The sequence below is a fragment of the Lutra lutra genome, chromosome 16, assembly GCF_902655055.1.
Source record: "Lutra lutra chromosome 16, mLutLut1.2, whole genome shotgun sequence".
Taxonomy (NCBI): Eukaryota; Metazoa; Chordata; class Mammalia; order Carnivora; family Mustelidae; genus Lutra; species Lutra lutra.
In genome coordinates, this window is record NC_062293.1 from 14,028,986 (window position 1) to 14,041,960 (window position 12,975).

The window sequence follows — 12,975 nt, forward strand, 5'->3', positions numbered from 1 at the left end:
TTTCTATTTTGGCTCAAAAAATATTTTCCTCTTTGATTCTAGGTGTACATTGTCAGATAAATCACAGTCCTTAGTTAATAATACTCATCATTGGTCATTGCATAGTGTCCCCTTATTCATTCAGGCTTTAAATTACTTAATAATGAAGCTAAACACCTAGGAACTTGTCACCCAGACAAAAGCTAAGTCCTGCTTTGATACTAACCTGCATCTTTAATCACTCCCCAAGTCATCCCCTGCCTCCTTCTCCCCTACCTGAAGTAGTTGTCACTCTGAATCCTGTGTTCACTAACCTCTTCTTTTGTTTTTATAAGGGATACACAGTAGAATCAAGACTGTTGATACTGGAGGTCAAAGTGATATATAATTCACATGCGTTTGCTTCACTGAGTTGATTTACATAATTTTCTAAAAACTATGTATTTCTCTTTTTAGTTTTAAACTTTATTACGAGTGTATAGTGTTAAATATGTATTTTTCAGTGTATTGTGTTAAGTGTGACTTTTTGGAACTTCAGTTTTTCACTTTATATTATAATAGTAATATAATATTGTATGTTGCTAATTGCATTGTAATATTCCTCTGTGCAGCTATACCACAGGTTTTGTGGGGTTTTTTTACTCCTTTCTGGTTAATATGATTTTGGGTTCTTTTCCTACTGCAGTATTTTAAAGCAAATCCCAGGCATCAGGTTATATCAATCTTACATACATCTCTAAAAAATATGAAAAATATGAACATTTTCTTACATAATTACATTGTCATTTTAATAAAATTGATAGCAATTCCTTAATATCATCTACTGTTCTGTTTAAAATTTGCTCTCTTAAAAACAGTTTTTTTTTACATTTGTTGTGTTTGTAGTAACTCCAGATAAGGTTCCGATATGACATAACAGTTGATTTTATATCCCTTGAGTCTCTTCGTCTAGAGTATTCTCACCTTCTCCGACATTTTTCCTCTGTACACTGTTGACTTGTTGAAGAATCGTAGTGTATCTTGCTATGGGATATCCTACATTTGGGATTTGTCTGTTCCCTTCCTCTTAGTGTTCTTCAGTTTATTCTAAAATCTTTCTTAAAATCATTTTTAACTATTTTTGGCAAGAATATTCCATAACTTCGTGCTGGGTACTTCATATCATAAAGCATCAAAAGGCTTGTGATGTCTTTTTATGGTCTGCCTTTATAAATGCTGAAGTTGATCAGTGAGTTCAGGTAGTGACATTGTAAAGTTTCCTGTTAACCTCTCATTCATTGATGATCATTTCAGGATCAGTTACTTGTTTGGAGATTATAATGTGGTGGTTTTTAATTCTGTCTTTTTTCTGAATTTGTTTAACTGGAATTCTGTGAAGAATTTTCCCTCGTTAGCTGAGACTGTTTGAATACTTGAAATCTAGGCAGAGCAGGAATAAATGCTGAATTATTTTTCAGAATCAGTAGTTGGTGTCCAGTTACTTTCAGTGTTGATTCATGAGTTAGGGACTTCTATATAGGAGCGTGGCTTTCTCATTTTAAATATGCGTTTGAACTCATGGGTCTTTATGTATTCAATTTGTTTTAGTCAGTGGTAGTTATTCATTTTGCTTATATTGACCAGCATAAGCCCCTTCATGTTGGCTTTTGAGTCCTTTTTCCATGATCCTGGTAGTCTTAGATAGCTTCCCTGCTTTTTGACAAAGTAAGATGTATGAGGCTTATCTTACCTATTTCCTACCCCAGGCCTGGAATCAGTCATTCCTCCAAGAAGTCCTGGTTCTTTTTTAGTGGGGAACAATATTTAGAGACCACAGTCTGGGCTGAGGTATTTACTGCTCTCGGGCTGTCATTGCCTTTAGGCTTTTTTGGTAGGTGGTATTAGGAAATAGGTATTTTTGAAAAGAAAAAGATCATCAGTTCATATTGACATTTCATATTCAGATTGAGGATTGTATACTTGGGTGTTCTGTTTTTTCTTGTTCTCTCTTTTTTTCCCCCCTTGGTTTTAAACTTGTATCTCTTCCCTGACACTGAAAACTTTAGTCCCTAGCAGAGTAGTAACTTAATTACACATTTGCTTTGTCCTGATACAGATGTCGTTAATAACAGTATATCATTAATATATATCTTATTAACATCTTGGTGTACATTAATAAGAAATGATCTTATATATTATAGTAGTTTTGTAATACCAGTATTACTGCTGACAATCAGACTACTGAATAGCATTTGAGGTGATTTTTATAGTTCTTTATTCATCCTTACGCCATATTTCTAGTAAGGACATACAGTCAAAATACTGTGTTCGAAAGTCACTTAAAATAATTTTTTTCTCTGTGTGGTTATGCCAACAACTTGATGTACAAATAGGTTAATTTGTTTCAGTTTTTAGTTTTTAGGGATTACATTTCTAATTTTAATTTTTAGAAAAATGTAAAACATCTACATGATTCCAAAATCACACTGTACCTGTATACAGAGAGTTTTCATATCCATCCTTTCTCTCTAGGTAATCATTTCCTTTCCTTCCCTCATAGGTAGCCACATTTGTTCATTTTTGCTTATTTTTCCAGTGTTTTAAAATTTTGGTTAATAAAATCAAAATCTGCCTACAAATTTATATTTCTCTCCCCTTCTTACACAGAAGCTAGGATACTGTAACTGCTTCTGCGCTTTTTATATTTAATCATTCATGTGTGGATCTGGTGATCTCCCCAGTCCTTGTTAGGATGCATGATATCTCATTGTGTATATCAGCTTTTATTCAGTGAGTGCCCCCATTGACGGACCTTTTGTGTAGGTCTTTTGCCATTAAAAATAATTCTGCGATGAATAGCTCTGTAAATAAAAAATTTAGTATTTTTACCAGTGTATTTGAGGATAGATTTTAGGACATGGGATTGGTAGGTTGGGAGTGCATGTGTGGATATATTGTCAGTTCCTTTTTATCCACTTTGCCCCATTTTTCACTCCTGCTGTATTGTGTGGGAGCACCTGTTAACAAATTGCCTCTTTACCTGAGTGTATTGAGTCTTGGATTTTTGCCAACCACATGGGGGGGGGGGCTCCATATAGTTCTACTTTGCATTTCTTTTGGTTTGAATTAGCATTTTCCCAAATCTTTAAAGACCATTTTCATTTCTTTGTGACTTCTTGCAGATTTTTTAATTTTTCTATCAGGTTATTGAGACTTTTTTCCTTAAAAAAATAATAGGAGCTCATTATAATTAGGGATAGCCTTTGTGATATACCGCCAACCACTTTTTAACTTAGGTGATTTAAAGAACATCTTAGTGACAAAATGAAATACAGAAGGAAGGAGGCCCTTAATTTCTGAACTCCCATTGAAAAACCTAGGCTTTCAGTTAATGGTCGTGTTCATTTTTTTTTTTTTTAAGATTTTATTTATTTATTTGACAGACAGAGATCACAAGTAGGCAGAGAGGCAGGCAGAGAGAGAGAGGAGGAAGCAGGCTCCCTGCTGAGCAGAGAGCCTGATGCGGGGCTCCATCCCAGGACCCTGGGACCATGACCTGAGCCGAAGGCAGAGGCCTCAACCCACTGAGCCACCCAGGCGCCCCGGTCGTGTTCATTTTTATATACTTTTAGGGATATACTTAGCTATCACTAAGTATTCTTAGTGATTACTTAGTGATTGCTAAGTTTTCTTAGTGATAACTATTAAATTGTTCTTAAAATTTACAATGACTTCAGCATTACCTTCTAATTTGGGAGCACAGATTCAAGCAGAAAATCTTAGAGATAAATAATCCAGTTTAATGCTATTTCTAATACTGTTTGACTACTGTTTTGAAGGGAGAGTATAAATTTCAGATTTTGAGGGATTGTCTCAAAATCTACATTTTGTGGGATAATTATATCACTTTATTATTCTTCTTCAGCTCTGGGGTTTCTGAAAGATTGTCTGCCTTGTGTAGAGACTAAGATGATAAGAGTCTGAGTTGGTAGACCGAGAGACTTCAAAAATAACTCACCAGGGTGTTGCTTATAGATCTCAGACATTGTGTTCTTCATACATCAGCAGCTTTTCTTTTTAAATTCTAGCTCTGTAATGCAGTCCTCAAACAGTTAAATGTCTTCTGACAAAGTAGTTATTTTTCATGTGATTTCTAATCTAAAAATCAGATATTCTATTTTTCTAGAAGAACCTAACAAGACATGTGACAGCAGTAACACTAGTGCTACCACTACCTCCATCCAGCCTAATCTGGAAAACAGTAACAGCAGCAGTGAACTAAATTCTTCCCAGAGTGAATCTGCTAAGGCAGCTGATGAGCCTGAAAATGGAGAAAGAGAGTCTCATACACCTGTCTCTATTCAAGAAGAGATAGGTAAGAATACACTTCATCCATTAAAGCGAACTTTTTAATTTTTTTGATTTTTAATTTTTTAAATAAAAGTTTGATGGGGTGGGAAGACTTAGATTTTCTTTTCCTTTTTTTTCTTTTTTTGAACACAAGTAGCACTTGTCATTGTTTTTATTTTAAAAAATGCAAATGCACAGGAAGAAACAAATCTTTTTAGTACCCCCTCCCCAAAGGTAACCACTGTCAACAATTTGGTGTGTAACATTTTCTGTCTTTCTCCATGTGGTTACATTAATGTATGTATATTTACCAAAAGTTTTTTTTTTATATATTTTTTTAACATAAATGGAATCATTCTGCATGCATTGTTCTGCATCTTGCTTTTTTTCACTCAGTAATGTATGTAGGGGATCTTCTCATGATATAAATTGAATTCATTCTTTTTTTTTTTTTTTTTTTTTTTTAAACTGCTGCATGGTACTCCACAATATGGATGAACATTAATTCATTACCATTTCTCTGTTAGTGGACATACAGGCTGTTAACAGTTTTTATAGTGGTGCCTTTTTTTTTTTTTTTTTAACATCCTCAGCATATAATTCTGTGTACTTATGCAAGTATTTCTTATGCAAGTATTTCTGGCACTGTAGGAACAGTAAGTGGAATTGCTGGGTCAAATGGTAGGTACATTTTTAAAATAGCGACGACTGCTGCTTAGTTGTACATTAAAAAGGATTTATACCAATAATTTACATACCTGTTTTTTCATACTCTCACCTAAATTCAACATCAGTCTCTTTTTTGCTAATGATGAAAAGTATTTCATTTAAAAATTTGCATATCTCTGCTTACTAATGTGGTTTAGTTTCTCTTGATGTGTTTGTTGAACTTTTACTGAATTGCTTATTCATATCTTTTGCTCATTTTTTCCTGTTGCGTTTTGATAGTTTTTCTTGATGAGTCTTAGGAATGCTTTATGTATTATGGCTGTTATCTTTTGTTTTTATGTATATAATTATACAGTTATTGCTTGTTTTAACTCTTCCTGTTACCTTGTTATACAGAAATTTTTATATTTTTATATAGTTAAATTTATTAATCTTTTTCTTTAGGGTTTGTCTGGATTTTGTGTCTTACTAAGGAAGATCCTATCCCAAGCACATACATATGTTTTACAGTAATTTCACATAATACTGTATAACTTTGTTTTTAATTCTGCTGTATAATTTTGTGTATGGTAGGAGATGGAGATCTGTTTTAATTAGAACTTGTTTTCAGTTGCAAGCTACCAAACCAGCTTAAACTAGCTTAAGTGAAAAGGGGAATTAACTAGCTCATGTAATTGGGAAGTCCAGACCATCATGAGGCATAACTGGACCCCCAGGTATCAAAGCTTTTCTGTCTTCCTCTCTTTCTCTCCACCTTCTGATGTGCATATGTTTGTGTGTTAACTTCCTTCTCTCCTAATGCAGACAGGCTTTTTCCAAGTGGCAGGGAAGATGGCATCAGCGGTTTGTATTCCTATCTTTCCAAGGTCTGTGACCCAAAGGCAAGGCCCCTACTCCTGCTCCAAATCAAAAGTCCTTGAGGAAGGAATTTGAGTGGCCTATCTTGGACATATTGTTCCCACCCCTGTGGCCAGGGCAGGCAAGGTATTATAATTGATGGCTCCAGCAAAAGTTTATGATTGAAGTGGGTAGGAATGGTTTTCCAAAGAAAGAGGAATGCTGCAGAGATAGGGAACAAATACCCCCACAGTTACACCTTTTGGTAGCTCGGCACAAACATTATTTACCTAAATTCAAAAATGCTTCTGCCTAACACAGTGCAAAGATCTCACCTACAACTGGAGATTTTTTCAAAAACTTCCCAAAATTACCTCTGGTATTTATAGCGTTAGAATTTCTGTGTATTGTGTATTATTTCTGATTAGGTCTGGATATAGCTTCTCTCAATCTCACAATCCATAAGCCAAATTATGAATGTAACTGCCTGTCACACTTGTTATCTTGATAGTGGAGGGTGTTTTTTGATACGTCTGGCTGCCCTTGTTTTTTTGGGAGGATGGCTGTGGGTGAAATGTGAGAAGTATACGGAAGATCCCCCTTCCGGAGGCCATTCTGCTTTAGCAGCTTAGTCCTGCTGGCTGTTGTCAGGGATGGGTTGCTGGGGATCTGGCTGTAGGACTCCTTCATAGATTGTCGGGGTACCCAGCCTAATCCCCAATACCCAGAAACTCTGCTTAGGGTCTCTGAGGGTAAAGCCCCTCTACTTGTTCTGTTGGTCTGCTTTGCAGACCCAATTTCCTAGCCTTCAGATGAATAAAGTCCTGCTTAGGCAGAATTCTGCCTCCTGCCATCCTTAAACAATGAGCTGTAGGGGCTGGAGTAAAGCAGCTCTGTACTCTGCCTCCAGACTGCATGGCAGTGATTCACTCCTTTATAATAGGAGGAATGTGGCCTTTGGGCAGGGGGTGTTAGATAAGCCTTGTTCCCTTTCTGGCCCTTTTAGGTCTTTGCTCTAAGGATGAATTTTCTGCCTCTTTTCCCTTATTTTACTAAACTTAGCAAGTGTCAGGGTGCCTGAGTGGCTCAGTCAAAAGAGCATGCAACTCTTGATCTCTGGGTCATGAGTTCGAGCCCCATGTTGAGGGTAGAGATTATTTAAATAAATAAATAAACTTCAAAATAAAACACCTTAGCAAGTGTCAAAGGATTGACTCCCAGCTGTACTGGATGATTGGCTCTAAATTGAAGGGCTTTTAAACTGTGCCTTCCCTTTCTGCTTTTAAGAAAGTCCAGCTTAGGTCAGATGCTGTCCCAAAAGTCTTTATTGTAGGGCCATATAGATGGTCCCATGAAGTAGCCACCATAGTTCAGTATCTTGGCATAAAATTTAAGCATGGGTAGACTCATGGTCTGAGACACGAGAAAATTGTCAATAGTCTGATTAATTGCTTTTCTGTCACAAATTGAAGGTTTCTAGCTTTCCAGGTTGGGATGGAAAAACCCCTGATATCCCTTAACCTATCTTGATTCAGTCAGTGCCGTATTTTGGGGTCAGAAATCTTAAAATGCTATGGATTATTTAGAATTTTTTGGTTGTAAGTGACGGAAATCTATTAGACTCCCTTAAAATAAAAAAGGGAATTTTATTGGTTCATTTGGGAATTCTAGATTGGGAAATCTAGAGGTAGTGACAGACAGCTTCAGGTGCATTATTAGACCTGGGTGCCAAATGAGGTTATCACAGGTCTTCCTCTTATACCCATACCCTCCCCTCACCCCCGCTTGCCCCCATGATGAGCTTATTGTCTTGTATTATTAAAAGTTTTTTCCCATGTTGTGGGATAAAAAGTAGACAGCCTCTAATTTATACTCTTTTTGTTCACTAACACAAAAACCGAAAGGGCACCTGGCTGGCTCAGTTGGAAGAGCATACAACCCTTGGTGTCGGGGTTGTGAGTTCAAGCCCCATGCTGGGTATAGAGATTACTTAAATAAATAATAAATAAACTTAACTTTAAAAAGAAAAAAACAAGACCCTTTTTCCATCTCCAGATTTAAAAAATTAAGAGTAGGATGCTGAATGGCTTGGCCAGATCTGGGACAGTCCCTGTGGCCAGGCAGTGATGTGCTCTATCTGGCTAAGCTGGATCACGTTGTTCACCCAATATGGTAGGATATCTTGATTTGTAGCCCTCATTGACTCATGATTATAGTGGAGGAAAAGCATCTTCCCAAAGGAAAGAAAGGGTGTTGGTCAGATAAAATTAAGAAATGTTTCCTGAATTGTCTTTTATATTTTTCAAAATAGCCAGTTTCCTCAATCTAATTTTTTCTCCCTACTCAGAATACCATCTTTATAATATATAATAAATTTTATGTTTGGCCTTTCATTTGACAGTGACATACTATTCTTCATTTTAAAGAGGTTTAAATTAAACAGAGAAATCTTGTTCAACTGTCTGGCCAGTGGAAATTAGATAGTGATATGACAGTTTTAAGAATGTAGAGAAATTTTCAGCCAAAGTGAGATTCATGGCAAAGCAGTAATTGTCCCTTGGTGGTGCAGTTTGTCACTTTAAAAAATTAAGTTGTTATGAAAATGAGAGGTCTTTATTATAATAAAAAAACTAATTTAGTTGATTTCACATGTATAATTACTTGCATACACAGATAATTCTAGGTTCCTTAGGTGAAAATTCACTTGGCATTTATGTTTATAAGCTTTAAACCATTAGGTATTTAAACAGGTTCAGTGGAAATTTTTCTAAAATTAATTATACCCTTTACTTTTTGTACAGGATCCATATTGAATATATAAGGCAATGTTTTATTAGAGTGCATTTTGAGTTAAGATGTTGTTGCTTATACATTTGTAGTAGCCCTTCATGTTTTCTCAGAGATGAGCTTTGAAACAGATAACCTGGCATGTTTGAATTTTCTGCAAAATAATGAGTGATTCACAGTAAAGTTCTTTTAAGTAAAACCTTTAAGAATTAATATATTTGCTTTGGCTATTCAAGGACTTCTTGTTTACTTTCTGGATCTTAGATGTGAATGAGATAAGCATTTTGGATAAGATGTTGTTATAAATAACTTACTGTTAGCAATTACTTTTGGCTTTTCATCTAATAACAGGTGATTTCAAATCAGAGAAATCTAATGGGGAAATGAGTGAGTCTTCTGGAGCTGGAAGAGGGGCATCTGGGTCAACTCGAATTATCACCAGATTACGGAATCCAGACAGCAAACTCAGCCAGCTCAAGAGCCAACAGGTGGCAGCTGCAGCCCATGAAGCAAATAAATTATTTAAGGAGGGCAAAGAGGTATGTTCTTTCTGTTTAAAACAAACATCTCTGGAATGTGAAATAATTTTGTTTATCAGACCTGAGAAATAGGAGCAGGAAGTTTATAGACCTACTTTTGAATTGTATTTTTCTATTTCCAAGAGTGTAGTGGGTAGCAGATTAAAAGTGGTTAGGTTTCTGGGCGCCTGGGTGGCTCAGTGGGTTAAAGCCTCTGCCTTCAGCTCAGGTCATGATCCCAGGGTCTTGGGATGAGCCCGCATTTGGCTCTCTGCTCAGCAGGGAACCTGCTTCCCTTCCTCTCTCTCTGCCTGCTTGTAATCTTTGTCAAATAAATAAATAAAATCTTAAAAAAAAAAAGTGGTTAGGTTTATAATACATATTTTATACAATAAGTATAGTTGCATACCCAAATTTCAGTTCGTGCAGGGAAATGCTGTAATTGGGTGGTTTACTTTCTTACTAAATGGTTAGTTTTATTGTATATAGTTCTAAAGAGATAGAGGCTTCTTTTTCATATATGGTAAAAAGTACACTATTTGTAAGCTTTAGTAAAGAGTTATAGGTAATTTAATGCTCGGTTCTAGCTATAATAATGTTTTTTAAAAGATTATTTATTTATTTATTTGACAGAGAGAGAGAGAGAGAGAGAGAGATCACAAGTAGGCAGAGAGGCAGGCGGAGAGAGGGGGAAGCAGGCTCCCCGCTGAGCGGAGACCCCCGACGTGGGGCTCGATCCCAGGACCCTGGGATCATGACCTGAGAGGAAGGCAGAGGCTTTAACCCACTGAGCCACCCAGGCACCCCTATAATAATTTTTTTAAAGATTTTATTTGTTTATGAGAAAGAAAGCGCGAGGGCCAGAGGGAGAGGGACAAGCAGACTCCCTGCTGAGCAGGGAAGCCTGACATAGGGCTGTATCCCTGGACCCTGAGATCATAACCTGAGCTGAAGACAGATGTTTAACTGACTGAGTCACCTAGGCGCCCCCCCACCCACGCTTTTAAAGTTTTATTTATTATTTTAGAGACAGAGTATGCATACTTGGGGGCCAGAGGGAAGGGAAGAGAGAGCATCTCAATCAGACTCCTCACTGAGCAGGGAACCCAATGAGGGGCTCCATCTTACAACCCTGAAATCATGACCTGAGCTGAAATCAAGAGTTGGACACTTAACTGACTGAGCCACCCAGCCACCCCTAGTATTTTTATTTTTATTTTTTATTTCTTAAGAAGTAATCTCTACACCCAGTGTGGGGCTCGAGTTCACAACCCAAAGATCAAGAGTCATACACTTTACTGACTGAACCAGCCAGACACCCCAACTAGGACTCAGTATTTCTATTTCCCAGCTAGCCAGAGTAGCAGAATAATGCCACAATGGTGTCTTCCATATTTAAGAATTATTTGCAAGGTTGATATGCAAGAATGTATAATGTCCTTTTCTAAACATCTTAGGAATTTCTTTTTCTTTTTTTTTTTTTGTTAAGATTTTATTTATTTATTTGACAAGAGATCACAAGTAGGCAGAGAAGCAGGCAGAGAGAAAGGAGGAAGCAGGCTCCCTGCTGAGCAGAGAGTCAGAGGCGGGGGGCTTGATCCCAGGACCCTGAGATCATGACCTGAGCCGAAGGCAGAGGTTTTAATTCACTGAGCCATCCAGGTGCCCCTCTTAGGAATTTCTTGAAAGCAATAGCTTCTAAGCTGGTTTTTGTATGATATTTTTCATAGCAACCCAGTACACACATTCAGAAGTTTTCTGAAATAGTATTTTGCCTTACCATGTGGGAAGCACTCTAGTATTTTCTCTTCTAGTTGATTATGTTATATTTTGTTTTTGTTGTTTTTTAAGTTGAAAAAGATCCACTGTTGATCTCATGGTTTACAAAAGGATTGGGATCAGCTGTTTGAAAACATGCTTTTAAAGTATCCATGGACTCTCATGCTAAAGCTGGAATGATAAAAGGAGCAGAAAAAAAGATATTTTTAGGAATATATTTTTGGGGGAATAGTATATGTAATGCCTTCTTTTTTCCCTACCTTTATATTATAAGCTTGAAGTAATGATTGGTGAATGATGTACACATGTGGTTTTGTGTCGATATTTGAGATACACAAAAATACTTCATAATGTCTGATATATAATAGGCACTTGGTAGAGGTTCTTTTTATGGGAAAATCTTGGTTGTTTAATTATAAACAGTTTTAACTTCACTTACAGATTTCAAAAGTTTAGTCATAAGATATACCTGAACTTTATTTGGAATGATAAATTACAGATTATTGAAAGACAGCTAATCAGGTTTACATATTTGATATGAATAATGAGTCTTTTTATTTTCTTGAGCAGGTACTGGTAGTTAACTCTCAAGGAGAAATTTCACGATTGAGCACCAAAAAGGAAGTGGTCATGAAAGGAAATATCAACAATTATTTTAAGTTGGGTCAAGAAGGGAAGTATCGTGTCTACCACAATCAGTACTCCACCAATTCATTTGCTTTGAATAAGCACCAGCACAGAGAAGATCATGATAAGAGAAGACATCTTGCACATAAATTTTGTCTGACTCCAGCAGGAGAGTTCAAATGGAATGGTTCTGTCCATGGGTCCAAAGTTCTTACCATATCTACTCTGAGACTGACTATCACCCAACTAGAAAACAATATCCCTTCATCCTTTCTTCATCCAAATTGGGCTTCACACAGGTAAAGGAAACTTAGGTTCTTTTATTGCTGTGAATATATTAAATATTTACGAAATGATTATTGCAGATGCTCACTTAAAACTCATTACTGATAAATTGAACGAAGTCACCTTAGTTAGCAAAACACTGAGGACATTAGGGATGTGAGGATACTTCTAAGTTACTGGACCAACATTAGCATTTGGAAAGCGGAGTCTTCATCCCTGGAGTCAGGAGGAGGCTAGTCAAAGTTCCAGAACACTGTAGAAGGTTTAAGGAGTTGGAAGACGAATTGATCTCTGGGATTCCTCTAGTGTTGAAAATCTATGATTCATGGGTCCTGTCCCCGTGCTTTAATAAAAGCACCATTTTGCACCCCAAAAGATGAATAAATAAGAGAAAAAATCTGACTCTGTGAGGTAGGAACCCAGTAGCAATATATTCAAACCTGCTTAGCCTAGAAACATTTACCCTATGAGATGGAGACAGAAATGATAGCTCTTGTGCTTTTAATTTAAGACCAACAAGTGAAGTAACTTTTTTTCCCTCCTTCTGAAATATAGGGCAAATTGGATCAAAGCAGTTCAGATGTGTAGCAAACCCAGAGAATTTGCCCTGGCTTTAGCGATTTTGGAGTGTGCAGTCAAACCTGTTGTGATGCTACCAATATGGCGAGAATCTTTAGGACACACCAGGTAAGTGAGTTCTGAGCCTCATAAATGCTGTACTGTACTCCCTTTTGGAATATTATTAGCCTGTTAATAATGAAAGTTAATGTATTTAAGAGGCCATATTATGTATCACATTAAACTCTTCTGGCTTTTTTTTTCCCTTCTCTACGAGATATAACATGAATAAATATTTCCTTGAATAGAAAATTTTCTTGAATTTTCTTGAATAGAAAGAGTACTCACATTTTTTGAATATTCTAAAATGTTGCGGTTACTGTGGTAGGGATCTGATTTACTTAGATTTGAATGTCGAAACATCATTCAGCTCCTGAGGAGACCCAGAGTTGTGTGACTTTAGCAGACAGTTAAAAAAATTGATAAATTTTGTGACTTGAATCTACTTCTTGATTCTAACGGATTTGTTTAACTTTATTTAGTCTTTAAAAAGTTGTTACTATAAAAACTAATAGAAGCTTATGGTAAAAAGTGTAAATTACTATTC

General features: G+C 36.5%; 1 protein-coding gene across 16 annotated transcripts in view; it reads left to right on the plus strand.

Moving 5' to 3' along the window:
- The window catches only part of BPTF (bromodomain PHD finger transcription factor), a 157,064-nt gene that overhangs the window by 76,218 nt on the left and 67,871 nt on the right, over window positions 1-12,975 (plus strand). For 11 of the 16 annotated variants that reach the window (XM_047709007.1, XM_047709004.1, XM_047709011.1 and 8 more), the window contains 4 exons: window positions 4,145-4,333; window positions 8,953-9,140; window positions 11,469-11,824; window positions 12,366-12,497. In XM_047709007.1, the coding sequence (XP_047564963.1) occupies window positions 4,145-4,333; window positions 8,953-9,140; window positions 11,469-11,824; window positions 12,366-12,497 (865 nt within the window). The remainder of the gene's footprint in view (window positions 1-4,144; window positions 4,334-8,952; window positions 9,141-11,468; window positions 11,825-12,365; window positions 12,498-12,975) is intronic. The other 5 variants (XM_047709013.1, XM_047709015.1, XM_047709018.1 and 2 more) reach the window with 2 other exon arrangements.